Source organism: Chaetodon auriga, chromosome 16 (genome assembly GCF_051107435.1).
Source record: "Chaetodon auriga isolate fChaAug3 chromosome 16, fChaAug3.hap1, whole genome shotgun sequence".
In the NCBI taxonomy this organism is placed as follows: Eukaryota; Metazoa; Chordata; class Actinopteri; order Chaetodontiformes; family Chaetodontidae; genus Chaetodon; species Chaetodon auriga.
Genome location: NC_135089.1, coordinates 13552224 through 13568342, shown reverse-complemented (window position 1 = coordinate 13568342; position 16119 = coordinate 13552224). Strand labels below are relative to the sequence as shown.

General features: G+C 39.7%; 1 gene segment (V, D, J or C); it reads left to right on the top strand.

Annotated features, from left to right (window-relative positions):
• The first annotated feature begins 3159 nt into the window (after positions 1 to 3159).
• Positions 3160 to 9967, top strand: LOC143333475 (Ig mu chain C region membrane-bound form-like). The segment is given in 8 exon segments: positions 3160 to 3199; positions 3290 to 3590; positions 6346 to 6350; positions 7224 to 7271; positions 8166 to 8462; positions 8557 to 8904; positions 9013 to 9330; positions 9434 to 9967. Coding segments are annotated over 8 exon segments (1749 nt in total).
• The last annotated feature ends 6152 nt before the right edge of the window (positions 9968 to 16119 follow it).

The window sequence follows — 16119 nt, the reverse complement described above, 5'->3', positions numbered from 1 at the left end:
AAATGTAGAAGCGACCATTGGCTGATGTGGAATAACCTCGAACGTACCCATCTGCAGAAATACGGCCAAGCCACTCCAGTCCTTTCCCTTCAGCTTGTCTGATCCAGCTGATATGAGAATCATCATCTGATATTCCTGCATATGTGCAGGTCAATTTGTGGGATTCACCAAGCCGCTTCACCACTGGCTCAGATTCAGTCAGAATCTGCAGACTCCAGATACCTGGAGAGAAAATCAGTTTGATCACAGCAGAGCCAAACATAAACCTTGAGATAGAAAATAGAGAGTTCAGAAGTGTGTATTCACCAGAAATCAATGAGAGCATCAGAAATATTAAACATGTAGTTAAAGTCATAGTGAGAATGTCTGTTTGTCTGGTTGGTGGTTCGGTTTGTCTTCAGTTTGCTGTGAAACTAAATAAATATGGACGAGGGCAAGATTTTGCATTGACTCCTCCTCGCAGAGCTCAAAAAAGAAAGAATGTTGAACTGGATGAAGCAGCTCAAAGGACTGAATGTACAAAAGACAAAAGATAGAGAGCACTGAGAGGAGGAAGAAGCTGATTCCAAGCCTGTAACGAGCCTGTTCATGACTACTTCACCTCCAGTTAAATGTGGTGTGGGTCGTGTGACAATGATCATTTCTGACTTGTTTTTATAAACAACAGTAACTATAAAAAAACAAAATCATAAGTATCAGAAATAATGTTTCTGATCCAATTTAACAGGAATGATCTGAGTCCTACTGCACTGAACGTCAGAGGCATCTAACTGAGGTTTTAAGGGGACTGAGCATCCAGGGCCCTCGTGCGAGGAGGGCCCCCCAGAGAATGCCTGTGTAGAGGGTCCAGAATTTAGAGCTATGTTCCCGGACAGCTTGAACTATGATTCAATAAATGTATTTATTTATTCATTTTTATAATTATTTGTTCATTTATTTGCCATTAGTTCAAAATGAATGTGCTGCAAATTATTCACTCAAAAAAAAAAACTTTTGTACTTTATTGCCTTAAAACTCGCTGCAAAAATATGCCCGTGTTGAGAATAACATCAACTGGCTCGTGTGCCAGAGGGACGTTTTAGTTTCCTATCATATAAAGTTCCACAGTGACAGAAATACATCCAACACTGTATTAGCTTCTAGATTTTACATCACGACAGCAACTGTTAGTAACTTGTACGTTTTTTGGGGTTTTTTTTTTTTTTTTTTGAACACTGTGTTTTCAGTCAATAACTATGTGCTCACATCATGTAAAGACGGTGTATTTTTTGCTGTTTTCCTTGCAGACAGACTCCATCATACACAGTATACATGCGTTCTGCCAGTGAGGGGTCAGCTTAAAGGTGAACTGCACAAGCTGAAAATCGTGCTTGTGCTGCCATCTACTGGCATCTATGTGCATTGCCTGCAGTCAGTAAAGGAAAGAACTTCTATTACTATTGTCTGACAGCGCATCACAGAGGTGTGTTCACAAATGCAAAAGACTTGAAGCGTTCAGCCCACAGAGGTCAGTGCAACACTGCCTTTCTTCCATGCATGATTAAGTCTGGAGTTTAAAGAGCTTCGTTTCAGTGTTGGAATTTGATGTTGAGATAAACTGAAGGATAAAGTGTGTATTGGTTGAGAAAATTCTCCTTCAGATAAATAAACTATTTACAAACCATCTTGGATGGATGAGCTGGATTATAGATTAAACTACACAAAAGTTAAAGGTAGTTAAAATTAGCTCAACCATCAACATTACAGCAGTAAAATACAACATACACATTAAAGCAGTGATATAAATCCAAAAATATCAGATATGACAATAAAACACTGACAGGGATCCTTTTACTGCACAATGAGTACTTTTATTTTATGTACATTTTGCTGATAATACATACTTTTACCTACATAAGGTTTTGAATGCAGGACTAGTGGAGTTGTGGAGTATTAGCACTTTTATTCAAGTAAAGGATCTGAGTATTTACTGCCAATAAATTCCAAAACTTTTATGAAGGCTGTGATTCATCTGCCGCTGAGAATGAAACCTGCCCTCTCATTAAACAATAATGACAATAACAAAAAGTGAAACACTAACAGAAGAAGATGTAGACGTCTATGTGTTGTACTTGCTGTAATGCAGTGGCAGTTCAGCGAGTGTCAAGTTCATTTTTTCAGTGTGCGTGCATGCGTGCGTGCGTGCGTGCGTGCGTGTGTGCTTTCATGTGTTAGTTTCTTTAGTTGTCACATTTTATTTTAGTTTGAAATAATAACAATAATGCAACAAACCGAACTCTGTTTTTTATTTGACACAACCACACAGATAAAGGTAAAATGTGGTGATAATTGCAAAAAATACAACTGTTTTGATCCAAAGAATTTTTTTTTTTTTTTCTTTTCTTTTTTTATGTTGTCGCACAGGTTTCAGTTCCTGAGCGGCTGTTTTTCTCTAGAGGTTTCTCTGTATGTCTTTAAACACCTGCAAACACTGAAACCATTAAAAGTCTTTTATGCAAACCAGAAGCATCAGACTGAAGTTTTCAGACTATTTACATGATCCTGGCTGCTGTCACTGTATTTCTGTCTGCAGCAAATACAGGAAAGAAGTGCAGTAAGTGAGCAAATAAATAAATGTTGCACTTACAACAAAGCTGTGCTCATATGTTTGAAGTGAATCATGAATGTGATGAAGGAGGTGCTGACAGTAAATCAATTGTCAGGAAAACAGCTCACATCATATTTAAATTGTGTTTTAATGACTTGAAAACAAGCTAAACACAATGTAAACATGACTCATAGAAAGCTAAATTCTTGGTGGTTGCTCCTTTTGATTTCATGGCTGCACATCATCATTGTTATTGCAAAGCTGATTTTAATGAATATGTTTTCCATTGTCCATGATTCATGTTCATATTCACTTTAAGAATAATAATAATGATCCTCATCATTGTTTGCACTATTGAATTGTTGTCAATAATCACATTTAGGCATTAATAGTTTACAGTATTTCCAGGCATGTTTTCACTCTGCAGATATAACAACAGTCAACAGACTCTTCTATTGGCTCCAGTCACACCAACATTGATGTTTCACAGTCAGCTTCCTTGTTACTCAGCTATAAAAACTTGACATCAGGCTGTCAGTGGAGTTGACAGCACATCACTTTCAACATCAAGCATGTTTTCTGTAGCTCTGCTGCTGCTGTTGGCAGCTGGATGTGAGTCTCTCTGGATTTGTCAAAGTCAGCAGTTCTTCTCTTGCAGTATAACTTGATCATTTGTTCCAAAACATTTTCTTTTTTCAACAGGTGTGAAGTGTGAAGAGTTGACACAGCCAGCCTCTGTGACTGTGCAGCCAGGTCAACGTCTGACCATCACCTGTCAGGTCTCTTATTCCGTTGGCAGCTCCTTTACGGGCTGGATCAGACAGTCTGCAGGGAAAGGACTGGAGTGGATTGGAAGCAAATATACCAGAGATTCATACTTCAGAGATTCACTGAAGAACAAGTTCAGTATTGACTTAGACTCTTCCAGTGACACAGTGACTCTGAACGGACAGAATGTGCAGCCTGAAGACACTGCTGTGTATTACTGTGCCAGAGATCCACAATAACACAAACCACCAGCAGACCTGAACAAAAACCCCTCAGTGCCTGAACACTTGTAACATGAAACCACAAGAGAAGGAGCCCTCAGACCCTGAAGGCGCTCCTCCAGCTTCCTCCTGTAGCTGTCATTGTCTCTTCTTATGTCTTGTTTCAGCTCCCTATGCACCCTCCTCAGCACATCTTGGTCCCCTGATCTAAAGACCTTCTTCTTCTTGTTCAGGGGCTTTTAGTTCCAGGGACACCCAGGGTATGTTGTTTGGGAAACACTGTACCTTCCTTATCAGCACAGTGTTTTCCCACACAGAAATTAATGTAGCTCATAACTTCCTGTCTTCATCAGCTTTTACTTGCTGGTAAGGGCTCTGAACGCAGACATATAGAATAATGAATTTAATACTGAACTTTAACGTCTTTTAACATATCTGGAAGAATTTGGGGGAAAAATACTTTTTTGCTCTGGTTATGCAACTAGTCAACATCAGACTAAACTTATATAGGGATCTGCAGTTTTCCCACTGTGTCTTTGTGTTTCCCCCTCCCCCTGCCTCCTGTCTCTCCCTTGTCTGTCATGTGTCAGGATGTTTCACTGCAGGGCAAAGCTGACAGGTTGGGTCTGGCCTCCTCTCCTGAGCAAAGCTGCTCTCAATCAGGCAATCAAGACTCACCTGCCACAAGATATAAGCACCGGTTTTCCACCCAGTTGAATTGTCAGTTTATCCACATGATAACGGCACAGACCTGAAGACTCACTGAAGTATTCTTTGATCTGTTTCTTCCTGTCTGCTCTCGTCTGGCCTGTTCCTCCTCAGTCATCTCAGAGCTCTGATTCTTCTGGATTCGACTGTTTGCACACTGTCTTTTTATTTCTCGTGTCAATGTTAAGTCCACCCATCTGTGGTTATTGAGATGCTCTCTGCTTCTTTGAGTGCTCTGTGTCACTTTAGCGTTTGTTTCTTGGTACAGAGCTGCTATCACTGAATCACTATAGCGTGGCCTTCATGTTACTGTATACTTTGGCTCCAGTGTGTTTTTCTAACCTCTCAAATCCTTCGTTGTCAACCACAGAAAACGGCCTGAAGTCTTTGGCAATAATCGATGCATCTTGTTATTTCTTCAGGTCTTGGATGAAAGTGGAGCTCCAGATGCTTCTTTCAGGCTCCTTTGGCCTGCCTGAAGCTTTGTAGTTGAGTGTTTGAGCTTATCCCATATGTCTTCTCGTGTTTGATGCCTCAAAAATTTGTCTATATAATGAAGTGCAGATCAATATCTAATAAATATGCAATCAATATTGTGTGACATGCCTAATATGTATTTATAGCCAAAATAGTACTCCACTCTTTTTCCCTTCAATTTTCAGATATTGCAGTGAGAGGTCTGTGTTTGAACAGTGTGTGTGTGTGTGTGTGTGTGTGTGTGTGTGTGTGTGTGTGTGTAATAATAATAATAACTAATAATATTTGTAAAGTATGTGCAACATAAACAAATGAAAAAAGTGCATCAGAATTAAAAAAAATAAAATAAAATAAACACATTCACAGAGAACTTTGACATTATTAAATTGAAGCATTACTAGTGAAACTAACATGAAAGCAAAGGGCAGCTGTGTATCGTGAGAGTCAGTGTGCAGCAGAGTTTTTGCAAGCCATTATTTCACAGTGCTGGATATAGCACCACGGTGATACATCCTGTGACAAAAACCCCTCTCCACTGATACGGAAATGTTGTGCTGAGAAAGAGTAAAGTATTAGTACAAAATATTAACAATTCACGGTGTCAGGCAGAGGTGTATGAGCATGTGACACGTGTGTACATGTGTATCATTGGGCTGGCCGCATGGTGTATGGTAGTACAAAAACCTGCCCTGAACAGAACCGAGGCAGTAAAACCAGGCCACATTTACTCGACACTGGAGAAAGGTGATAATCAATGGAATAGTGGAAGAGTAAACTGCCTTGTTTTTTCAATTTTACCCTGAAAACGTCAGATGAGATTTTTTTTATATGCTTTTTAGCAAGACAAAACATTTCACATACTGGAAAACCAAACAGTAAAAGATGAAATAATTACACTTACACTTAATTTTAGGTCAGATTAATTAAAATATGTTTTAAATGTGTTAAAGGTCAGAAATTAAGTCTCCATAAGCATTTCGTTATATTAACTATAATTTGTTCATCACTGTAAATGTTTTATGTTAGCACACACATAGTTTTACAGTTTAAAGTTAGACTTAATTTAGAGATATTCTACAAGGAGAAATGAAAATGTACAGATATGTTGGACTTGTGGTCATCAACACCCATACTGGTTAGTATTTATGTAACACAGGGGACACAATCCACACAACAGCAGGTGCTTCCTCATCCAGTTAACATACTGAAACTTAAGACTGAAAGCCAAAAGCTCAGACATGAAAATACACTACACAAAAGCAGGCTGCAGAAACTGGATTTGTATGTTCTCAACATGGAAATAATGACTGCCTAAACCATTTAATTCTAACAGATACCATTTGTTCAAGCCACAGCTCAGTGTGAAGCAGTGCCAATGTGTAATACCATTTTAAAATGGCTTTGAGGAGTGCAGACTGCTGTCTGTTGTTGATTATCAATCTGGCAACTGGAAGAGCCTGAACACACATCATAGAACCAAAAAATTAACTTCATTAACATCACAAAACATTCATTAAAAAAAGTAATTCTTTGGACATAAATAGTGTTGTATGGAGTTAAATTGCAGTGGCAACTCTCATAAACTAAACGTACAACACCTTCTTCAACTGTGTTTCATATGTCATTGATCATGTGTTGCCCACATGGTTCACTCACATAGATCCCATATGCATTTACCATACGGGCACAGCTCAAACACAGAATTTGTCCACTCTGATCCCACGTATCCTAGAGACAGACACCTGTGTTTGGCCTATGTACCTCTTGATTGTGTTTACACATATCTGATTTCTTTGGTAAACCCAAATGGGTCCCATTTGTGTTGCCGATTCCGAGTCCATGCACTAATTTCCTATTAGTGACCCAACAAGGACCCATGTAGCCAGCCTATCAAGGTAGGCCCGAGATAAAATGTCCATTTTCAACTCAGATGGCTAGTTAACGGACTCAAACATTAGATAAACAGAGCTCTTTATCAGAAAATCATATCAAGCTTAATAGTAATTTGAGCTGAATGAAGCGGATGTGGTTGTGTGAACTCCATGCTGCAGGAACTGGAGCTGACAGGAGGGTCTGATAAAGAGGAAGTCTCCACTAACCGTCAGGAAACACACTACATTTTATGTAACGCAGACCAAAGGAAATAAATAACTCAAGGGATGTGGTTAAGGAATAGCACAGTGGCAACTGAAAACATACATGTGAAACAACACTTTAGTAAGTAACTTATAATATATCACTATCATGCCTAATTTTACACTTGGGGGAAAGGGGCACAAGTCACAGTAAGTTCTGGTGAGTAATAATAAAATATTTTCTGAGTGAAGACAACTCAGTATTTACTATTATCACTTACATTGACAGTAGACCTCAGTTATGGAGTTAGACTTCAGGTGCATCAGCGACATCTTTAAGGTGCTATTTTTTGTATGTTGGACACGTTGACATGTGACACTGTGCAGGTGTTTTTGACTACTGGGGGAAAGGCACGATGGTTACGGTTACATCAGGTAATTCAACCTTTTTTTTTCCTCTAATGCATCCAGTTGATTTAAAACAGTTTTAGTATTTCTTAAGTTTTGACTCTGTTGATTTCTGTAATATTCTATGTTAAATGCGGTATGAAGTTAGATTGTCATAAACAACTACCAGGACTTTTCCTACCAAGGAAACACAATAGTAATAGAGCTAAGATTTTATACCATTTAAAATTTAAATGTCATGTTCAAGTTATCTCTTTAGTAAAGTTAAGTTTTAATACTTTATTTAATGTGAAATTCAAACAGAGTTTTTCAGTCAGACTCACAGGTGGATATTTATGTCTTGCACATTTCTGGTAATTTAAGTGGATTTTGTAACAGTGGGATTAATTACATGTTGAGCTCAACATTAGTAGATGTAAACGTTACACACTAACAGCTAAGTTGAGTAAGCACTGTGCTACTATGATCCTTTTTACAACTGGGGAAAGGGTACAACGGTCACTGTTTCATCAGGGAAGAACACGCTTTAACCTCACACAAAACTGCTGAATTTCCCCGAAAGTGATATGTTTCTGTAAGACTATGACTGCAATCAGCTCATTTAATGGATGTTTACTGAGTGGACAGCTTCATTCCTTAAAATGAAAAGAATACCAATGACTAATTATTGTCAAAGCTGTGGATTTAAAGTATAACTTACATGATAAAATGACCACAAATTATATAGGGAGGTTTGTGCAAAAAATAACATTAAATAAATGAGCTGTGTATAGAAGGCACTCGAAATCTCCACATTCAAAGCATTAAAAAGTAATACCTTCAATGTGGTGTTTTCTTACACTATTGATCAGTTGCATATATATATATCAATCTTCCACCTCTACTTATATATATATATATATTCTATGACACTTTTCTCAGCCACTTCAACTGCACCAGATGTGTTTCCTCTGGTACAATGTGGTTCTGGGATCGGAGACATGGTCACCCTTGGCTGTCTTGCCACCGGCTTCACGCCCTCCTCAGTGGCCTACACATGGAGCAAAGATGGTGAGACCTTGACAGACTTCATTCAGTATCCTCCGGTACAGAAAGGCAACTTTTATACAGGGATCAGTCAAATCCAAGTGAGGAGAGAGGACTGGGAAGCAAGGGAGCCTTTCCAATGTGCCGTGACTCATCCAGCGGGAAATGGCCAAGCTGATTTCATTAGGTCAAGTAAGACATGTACATATACATATCTGCATATATACATACATACATACATATATGTGTCTGCTCTATATTTTGTGGGTGTGTGTTTGTTTTTCAGCGGTGCGCTATGTGTTGCCAACTCTTACGGTGTTGGTCTCCTCTGATGCGGAAAACGAGGCTTCCTTCTCCTGCTTTGCCAAAGATTTTTCACCAAACAGTTACGAGATCAAATGGCTAAAAAATGACGAGGACATCCGCAACAAAATGTATGAGATCAAAACACTGTCGAAGGAAAGAATGGGTGAGAATGCAACTACACTGTACAGTGCAGCGAGTTTTCTCACGGTACCTTCCATTGAGTGGAGTCAGGCGGGTACGACATTTACATGTCAGTTTAAGGGGACAGGTGAAAACAACATTCCAACGTTTGTGAATTCATCTGTGACCTTTAAAATCCCGACTCCATGTGAGTAAATTGCCACTTTTTCTTTCCAAATTGTTTGCAAATTGAATTTCAACTCAATTTTTAGGAGATTTCTGTTCAATAATTGTCCATTAATTCCTCACTCAACAGGTGGCGGCTGCACTGAAGCAGATGTGGACATAACGATCACTGGCCCCACACTGGAGGACATGTTTTTACACAAAAAAGGAAAGATAGTATGTCGAGTCCAGGTAAACAAGCCATCTCTCGGGAAGATTTGGTGGGAGGACGAACGTGGAAACGAAATGGTTGATTCTTCAATGAACCCCGTTAAAGAAAATAAAAAAACATTCAGCCTTTCGCTTGACATTTCGTATGACGAATGGAGCCACGGGATGAAGCGCTACTGCGCTGTTGAACATTCAGACTGGATGGAGCCATTTAAGAAACTCTATAAGAGGAATAATGGTAAGAAAAGCCTCTGTGTAATTCCTCTTGTCATGTCATCAAACATGTTATGCCTGTATTTTGTAGCAGGGCAGGAGGCCTCATTGTTCTCTCATGCTTTCAGGAGGACAGACTCAGCGTCCTTCAGTGTTTATGCTGCCTCCAGTAGAACATACTAGAAAAGAAACGGTGACCCTGACTTGCTATGTGAAAGACTTCTTCCCTAAGGACATTTTTGTGTCTTGGCTTGTTGATGACGAGGAAGCAGACTCAAACTATGAGACCCACACCACAAACCCTATACCAAACCATGGATCCTATTCTGTTTATGGCCAGTTATTGCTCAGCCAGGAGCAGTGGCAAAAGAAGGACATGGTGTACAGCTGTGTAGTTTACCACGAGTCTATGGTAAACACAACTAAAGCTATCGTCAGGTCCATTGAGCAAAGAACATCTGAGAAAACCAACCTGGTCAACCTCAACATGAACATCCCTGAAACATGCAAGGCTCAGTAGATGTTATTTTGTGTCGCTGTGTCTTCTGCTGTTTGTTGAATGTTTGTTGCTTGTGATGTGACATTGTGTTTGTCTTTTCAATGCAGATTCAAAATCAAAATAAAAAAAAGCACCCTGCTGATGTGCGTCCCATGCAGTTCATGTCTTTATTTAACCAGTTTGTTTGAGCTCCATGTTTATTCTAAGTGTACCGTCTAATGCAGCACAAGTTTGGTGTAGATATCAGCTTGTTCAAGTTTAAAGCTCTGTGACAATAACAACATGTCAAACTTTCAACATCATGCTGTTTTCACTGCAATAACCCCACCTCCAGCTCACAAAATTTAGTAAAAAAATAAAAATTAAATGAATCATATTTGTTCATGTTTAATGGAGATGGTGTATTACACTGTTTGTGTGGCTTGTCTTGTGTGTATGTGTGCTTCCTCTACTGGGTCTTGCCCCACAAACACAAAACAAATGATTATTTATGGTTGAACTCCAGCTCTGTGGTCTGTCAGTCAAATGATGAATATACTGATTCACAAGCGTGCAGTCATGCATGCAACTCCAACAATGAAGTCTTTCGACGGCAGCTGAAGATCAGTGTACAACCATTTTATTATTCTATTTTAGAATTCATGAACAAGACTTTTAGAAGAACAAGAGTGAACTCATAACAGTACAATAAGTAACAAGACATATATCAGTGCTGTTTTGTTTTTTTTTAATTAGCGGTTGCCTATTTTATTCTTCAAAGAGGTCTGACCTATGAGGCTCGAACATATGTGACCCTACTAAAAGAAGTTAATAGATTTGTGTCATGTGATCTATTGTTCAAATCTGGGTGTGTGTTGTCCCAAATATTAACTGATTAATTACTGTCCACTACATCCAGAGTGCCTGATTCAAACTAACCACCAGTGGAACACTGTCACTGAGGCAGAAGACGATCACATGGGAGACACAGCCCTCACCTTCATCCTTCTCTTCCTCATCACTCTGCTGTTTGCCATTGGAACCACTGCTTTTAAGGTACTAATGAGTTTATATGTGAGAGTTGTGCACAGAGAACCAGAAAATGATTTAGGTTCCACTATTACTTTAAGTTTTTCCTGAACTATGAAGGACATCCTAACAAAGATTAGGCCAGCTTTCAGGATCTGTGCGCGTAAGTGTTGGATTTTATGATGCAGCAATGTAACTGTAATGCATATGTGGGTCATATGACACATTTACAATAAATGGTGGCAAATAGCAGGAATTTCATCATTTTGATGCAATTTTGCTGATTCTTTTTTTTCTGTCTTTTCAGGTCAAATGAAACATGAACTTTCTGAGGAATAAAAGTATTTTTCACAGAATTTTTCACAATTGTCCTTTTTTGATTGCGAGAGCTTTGTGTGTTTTTGAAAATAAATATTTAAATGAACTGCTGGTGTTGCTCCTTCAACTTTTTTTCCCGTCCTCTGTTATTTTGAAATTGTTCATACCATCTATGGTTTCACATGTAAAAGTTCAATGCAAAATATTTATAATATATATTTTATTATATATTGTGTAATATGCTGCTTTGTTCATCACTTCTCCAGCACCTGGAGTCAACAGCCCGTGTTCAACTCAATATGTAAATTTACAGATTTTACACTTGGTTAGTTCTTGACTCTATTAATAATAGAGAACTAGAACTAAAACCTTTACAAAAGTCATGAGAAGCCATGTAAAACCTATGTGATATATACAAAATGATATGAGATATTTGAATGTGCCCTGTTTCTCTTACTGGTATACCCACACCTCTTCAGGTGTATGTGATGCACCGTTGCACTTTGCATCGTTTCACTTCTGTATTTTGGTACTTTTTGGGGACCTGAGTGTGCTTGCTGCTAACCCTGATCACTGTGCCCTGTCATGCTGTAGCATCTGTGCAACAGACTTCCGGCGCTATCTCCACCTGACCCCACCAGACACTGTAAAAGTACAATACTGCCATCTAGCCGAAATACAAAAACATTTCAGACGCTGTTGATCACCTCCTGTGCTTAAGGGTAAGCTTGCTTAGTGTGTCACTGTCCCTTACTTATTCATAGGAGACAGATCAATAAATTAGCATAATAAAATACAAAAAATTGCCCCCTCAAAAAAATAAAACAACCGCTGATGGACTCAGCCAATTTCTGCTAACTGATATACACCCATTAGGCATTATGACCACCTCCCTATATTGTGTTGGTCCCCCTTTTACTGCCAAAACAAAACTGACCCATCAGGCATGGGCTCCACTAGGCCCTGAAGGTGTCCTGTGGTATCTGCCACCAAGATGTTAGCAGCGGATCCTTTAAGTCCTGTAGGTTACGATGTGGGGCCTCCATGCATTGGAAATGTTTGTCCGGCACGTCCCACAGATGCTCAATTGGATTGAGATCTGGGGAATCTGGAGGCCAAGTCAACACCTCAAACTTGTGTTGTGCTCCTCAAACCATTGCTGAACTATTTTTGCTTTGTGGCAAGGGGCATTATCCTGCTGAAAGAGGCCACAGCCATCATGGAATACTGTTTACATAAAAGGGTGTACATTACAATTACAATTACAATTAGCCATTGGGCAGACACTTTTATCCAAAGCGACGCACAAATGAATTCACACCGATGACACAGCATCAGGGGCAGTTTTAGGGTCACTATCTCGCCCAAGGATACTTTGGCATGTGGACGGCCGAGACCAGGGATCAAACCACCATCCTGATTGTTGGATGACCACTCTACCTCCTGCGCCATAGCTGCCCCATGTACATGATCTGCAACAATGCTTAAGTAGGTGGTACATTACAAAGTAACATCCATGGATGTCAGGACCCAAGGTTTCCCAGCAGAATATTGACCAAAGCATCACACTGCCTCTGCCGGGTTGCCTTCTTCCCATAGTGCATCCTGGTGCCATGTGTTCCCCAGCCATAGACATAGTGTAAAAGAAAACCTGATTCATCAGACCAGGCCACCTTCTTCTGTTGTTCTGTAGTCCAGTTCTGATGCTCACATGCCCATTGTTGGCAGTGGACAACAATGATAGATACTCACCACTGCAGACCGGAAACACCCTACAAGAGCTGCAGTTTTGGAGATGCTCTGACCCAGCCGTCTAGCCATCAAAACTGGCCCTTGTCAAACTCTTCAATCCCTCAATCCCATTTTCCTGCTATTAAAACATCAAATTTGAGGACAAAATGTTCACTTGCTGCCAAATATATCCGACCCACTAGCAGGTGCCATGATGAAGAGACAATAAATGTTATTCATGTCACCTGTCAGTGGTCATAATGTTAAGCCTGATCGGTGGATTTGTCCAGTCATCCAATCCAATCTTCCACCTCTACTTATCTGACTGCAGAGAGGAGGACAGAGAACAGTGGACACACAGTTTAACATGATGGACTATAGGACAGGACTGCTGCTTTTAACTCTCTGCTGGGCAGGTGAAGATCTACACTGATCTTAATCTAATATAGCTTTTATTTGTGTCATCAGCTTATTTCACTTGATGTTTTTATTCCTCCTGACAGGTGTTGATGGTCAGACTCTGACACAATCTGAACCAGTGGATAAAAGGCCTGGAGAATCTCACAGATTGACCTGTACAGGCTCTGGATTCACATTCAGTGACTACTTTATGCACTGGGTCAGACAGGCTCCTGGAAAAGGACTGGAGTGGGTTGCTACTATCAGTAGTGGTGGTGGTAGCGCCAAATACTACTCTGAGTCAGTGAAAGGCCGGTTTACCATCTCCAGAGACGACAGCAGACAGCAGCTGTATCTGCAGATGAACAGTCTGAAGACTGAAGATTCTGCTGAAATCATTGTCCAGATATGAATAAAAAATAAACTACAAGTACATATTTCAGCCCCATTAATGTTTATATTGTTTGGCCTCTAAAGTCAGTCACAATATGGGAGTGTAAATAAATGTTGCAGTTCCTTTGATAAACACTAGATGACAGTGTCAGTGTCAAGTTTCTATCTCATCTAGCATGACAGAAGACTTTCATATCTGCTTGTCTCATTGAACTGAACTGACTTACACTGAAAACCTTTGTGAGCTTGCTTCACCACAACACGAACACAAGATTTTAAGAGTTGAATCAGCAGTGACTGCTTCATGTGTTCATCTAGTTGTAGTTCACCATCTCAGCATCTCTAATAGATTTGAAGATAAACAGCTGGATGACTCATGAGCTGCTGTTTCTTCTTGTGCTTGTGAGACATTATGATAAAGCTGAATAAATAAGCAACCTTGAGAATGGGCAGTCTCCCATGCCACAAAAAACAAATGGAAGGAAGCCACAAAGCCCCTCTATGATGAAAAGTGTATTTGGGTTTGCAGGTTATCACATATGAACGTCACACCTTTTATTCCACATCTAAGCCCCAATGTTGGTATAAACATCACAGAGACTGTAACAGGTAATTTGTGTGGCTTTTGTTAATGGAGACACATGCACACACAGAACTAAAAATAAAATAAAATTAAATTAAATTAAATTAAATTAAATTAAATTAAATTAAATTAAATTAAATTAAATTAAATAAATAAATACATAAATAAATAAATAATAATAATAGTAGTAGTAATAATAATAATAATAATAATAATAATAATAACAACAACAACAACAACAACAACAATAATAATAATAATAATAATGTTCAATTTTGCCTCTTTTAATTTGCTCAACAATTTTACATCTTTTGCCAATTAAAATGCCCTGAGGAGACTTCAACAGCAAGTTGCTGGCAGAGGCTGTGGGTGGAGGATTGGGTTGTGGCTGCCTGCCAGAAAATGCAAGTTAAGGCTACAGTTACAACTTCGTGGAAGAAGCTGAAAGTGGTGGCTTCTGCTGCATCTGTCTAAACAAATCTGCAGGTGGAGGCTTCTGCTGTCTGCAAGAATCAGCAGACGCAAGTTGCTGGAAGTGGCTGGAGGTGGAGGTTTCACCTGCAGTTATCCGCCAGAATCTGCAGGTACATGTAGGTCCTGCAGGATGCTGAGAGAACCGAAAGGTGGAAGTCTTGACTAAGCTGTCTACTAGAATTCGCAAATACAGGAATCTTCAGGGTGTTATGGGTGAAGGTTGAGAAACACAAAAAGTGAATATTCTGCTGATCGGACAGTAATGACAATGTGAGTTTGTCTGCTATAAAGACTTGGTGTCATGCTGTCATTTGCAGCAGAAGAAGAGAAGCTCCAATCAGATCACTTTCAACATCAACCATGATCTCTGCAGCTCTGTGTGTGAACAGTTGACACAGCCAGCCTCTGTGACTGTGCAGCCAGGTCAACATCTGACCATCACCTGTCAGGTCTCTTATTCTCTTAGCGACTACTACACAGCTTGGATCAAACAGCCTGCAGGGAAAGGACTGGGGTGGATTGGACATGCATCTTTTGGATCCACAACACACTACAAAGATTCACTGAAGAACAAGTTCTGTGTCAGCATTTATATCAACATTCATTCTGCACTTTCATCAATCTGTAACTGAGATCCAAGTCAAATCCACTTCCACACTGTGAGGAGGAGTCAATGCAAAACTCACATGTCTTCCACCTCTACTTATCTGACTGCAGAGAGGAGGACAGAGAACAGTGGACACACAGTTTAACATGATGGACTATAGGACAGGACTGCTGCTTTTAACTCTCTGCTGGGCAGGTGAAGATCTACACTGATCTTAATCTAATATAGCTTTTATTTGTGTCATCAGCTTATTTCACTTGATGTTTTTATTCCTCTTGACAGGTGTTGATGGTGAGTCTCTGACAGAATCTGAACCAGCGGATAAAAGGCCTGGAGAATCTCACAGATTGACCTGTACAGCCTCTGGATTCTCATTCAGCAGCTTCTATATGGCCTGGGTCAGGCAGGCTCCTGGAAAAGGACTGGAGTGGATCTCTGCTGTCAGTAGTGATGGCAGCAGCACCATCTTCTACTCTGAGTCAGTGAAAGGCCGGTTTACCATCTCCAGAGACGACAGCAGACAGCAGCTGTATCTGCAGATGAACAGTCTGAAGACTGAAGATTCTGCTAAAATCGTTGTCCAGATATGAATAAAAGATAAACTACATGCACATATTTCAGCCACATTAATGGTTATATTGTTTGGTCTCTAAAGTTAGTCACAATACAGGAGTATAAAATAATGTTGCAGTTCCTTTGATAGACACTAAAAGAAAGTCAGTGTCGAGTTTTGTAAGATTTTGTCTGACAAAATTTTGTCTGCTAACACTTGATATCATGCTGTCATTTGCAGCAGAAGAAG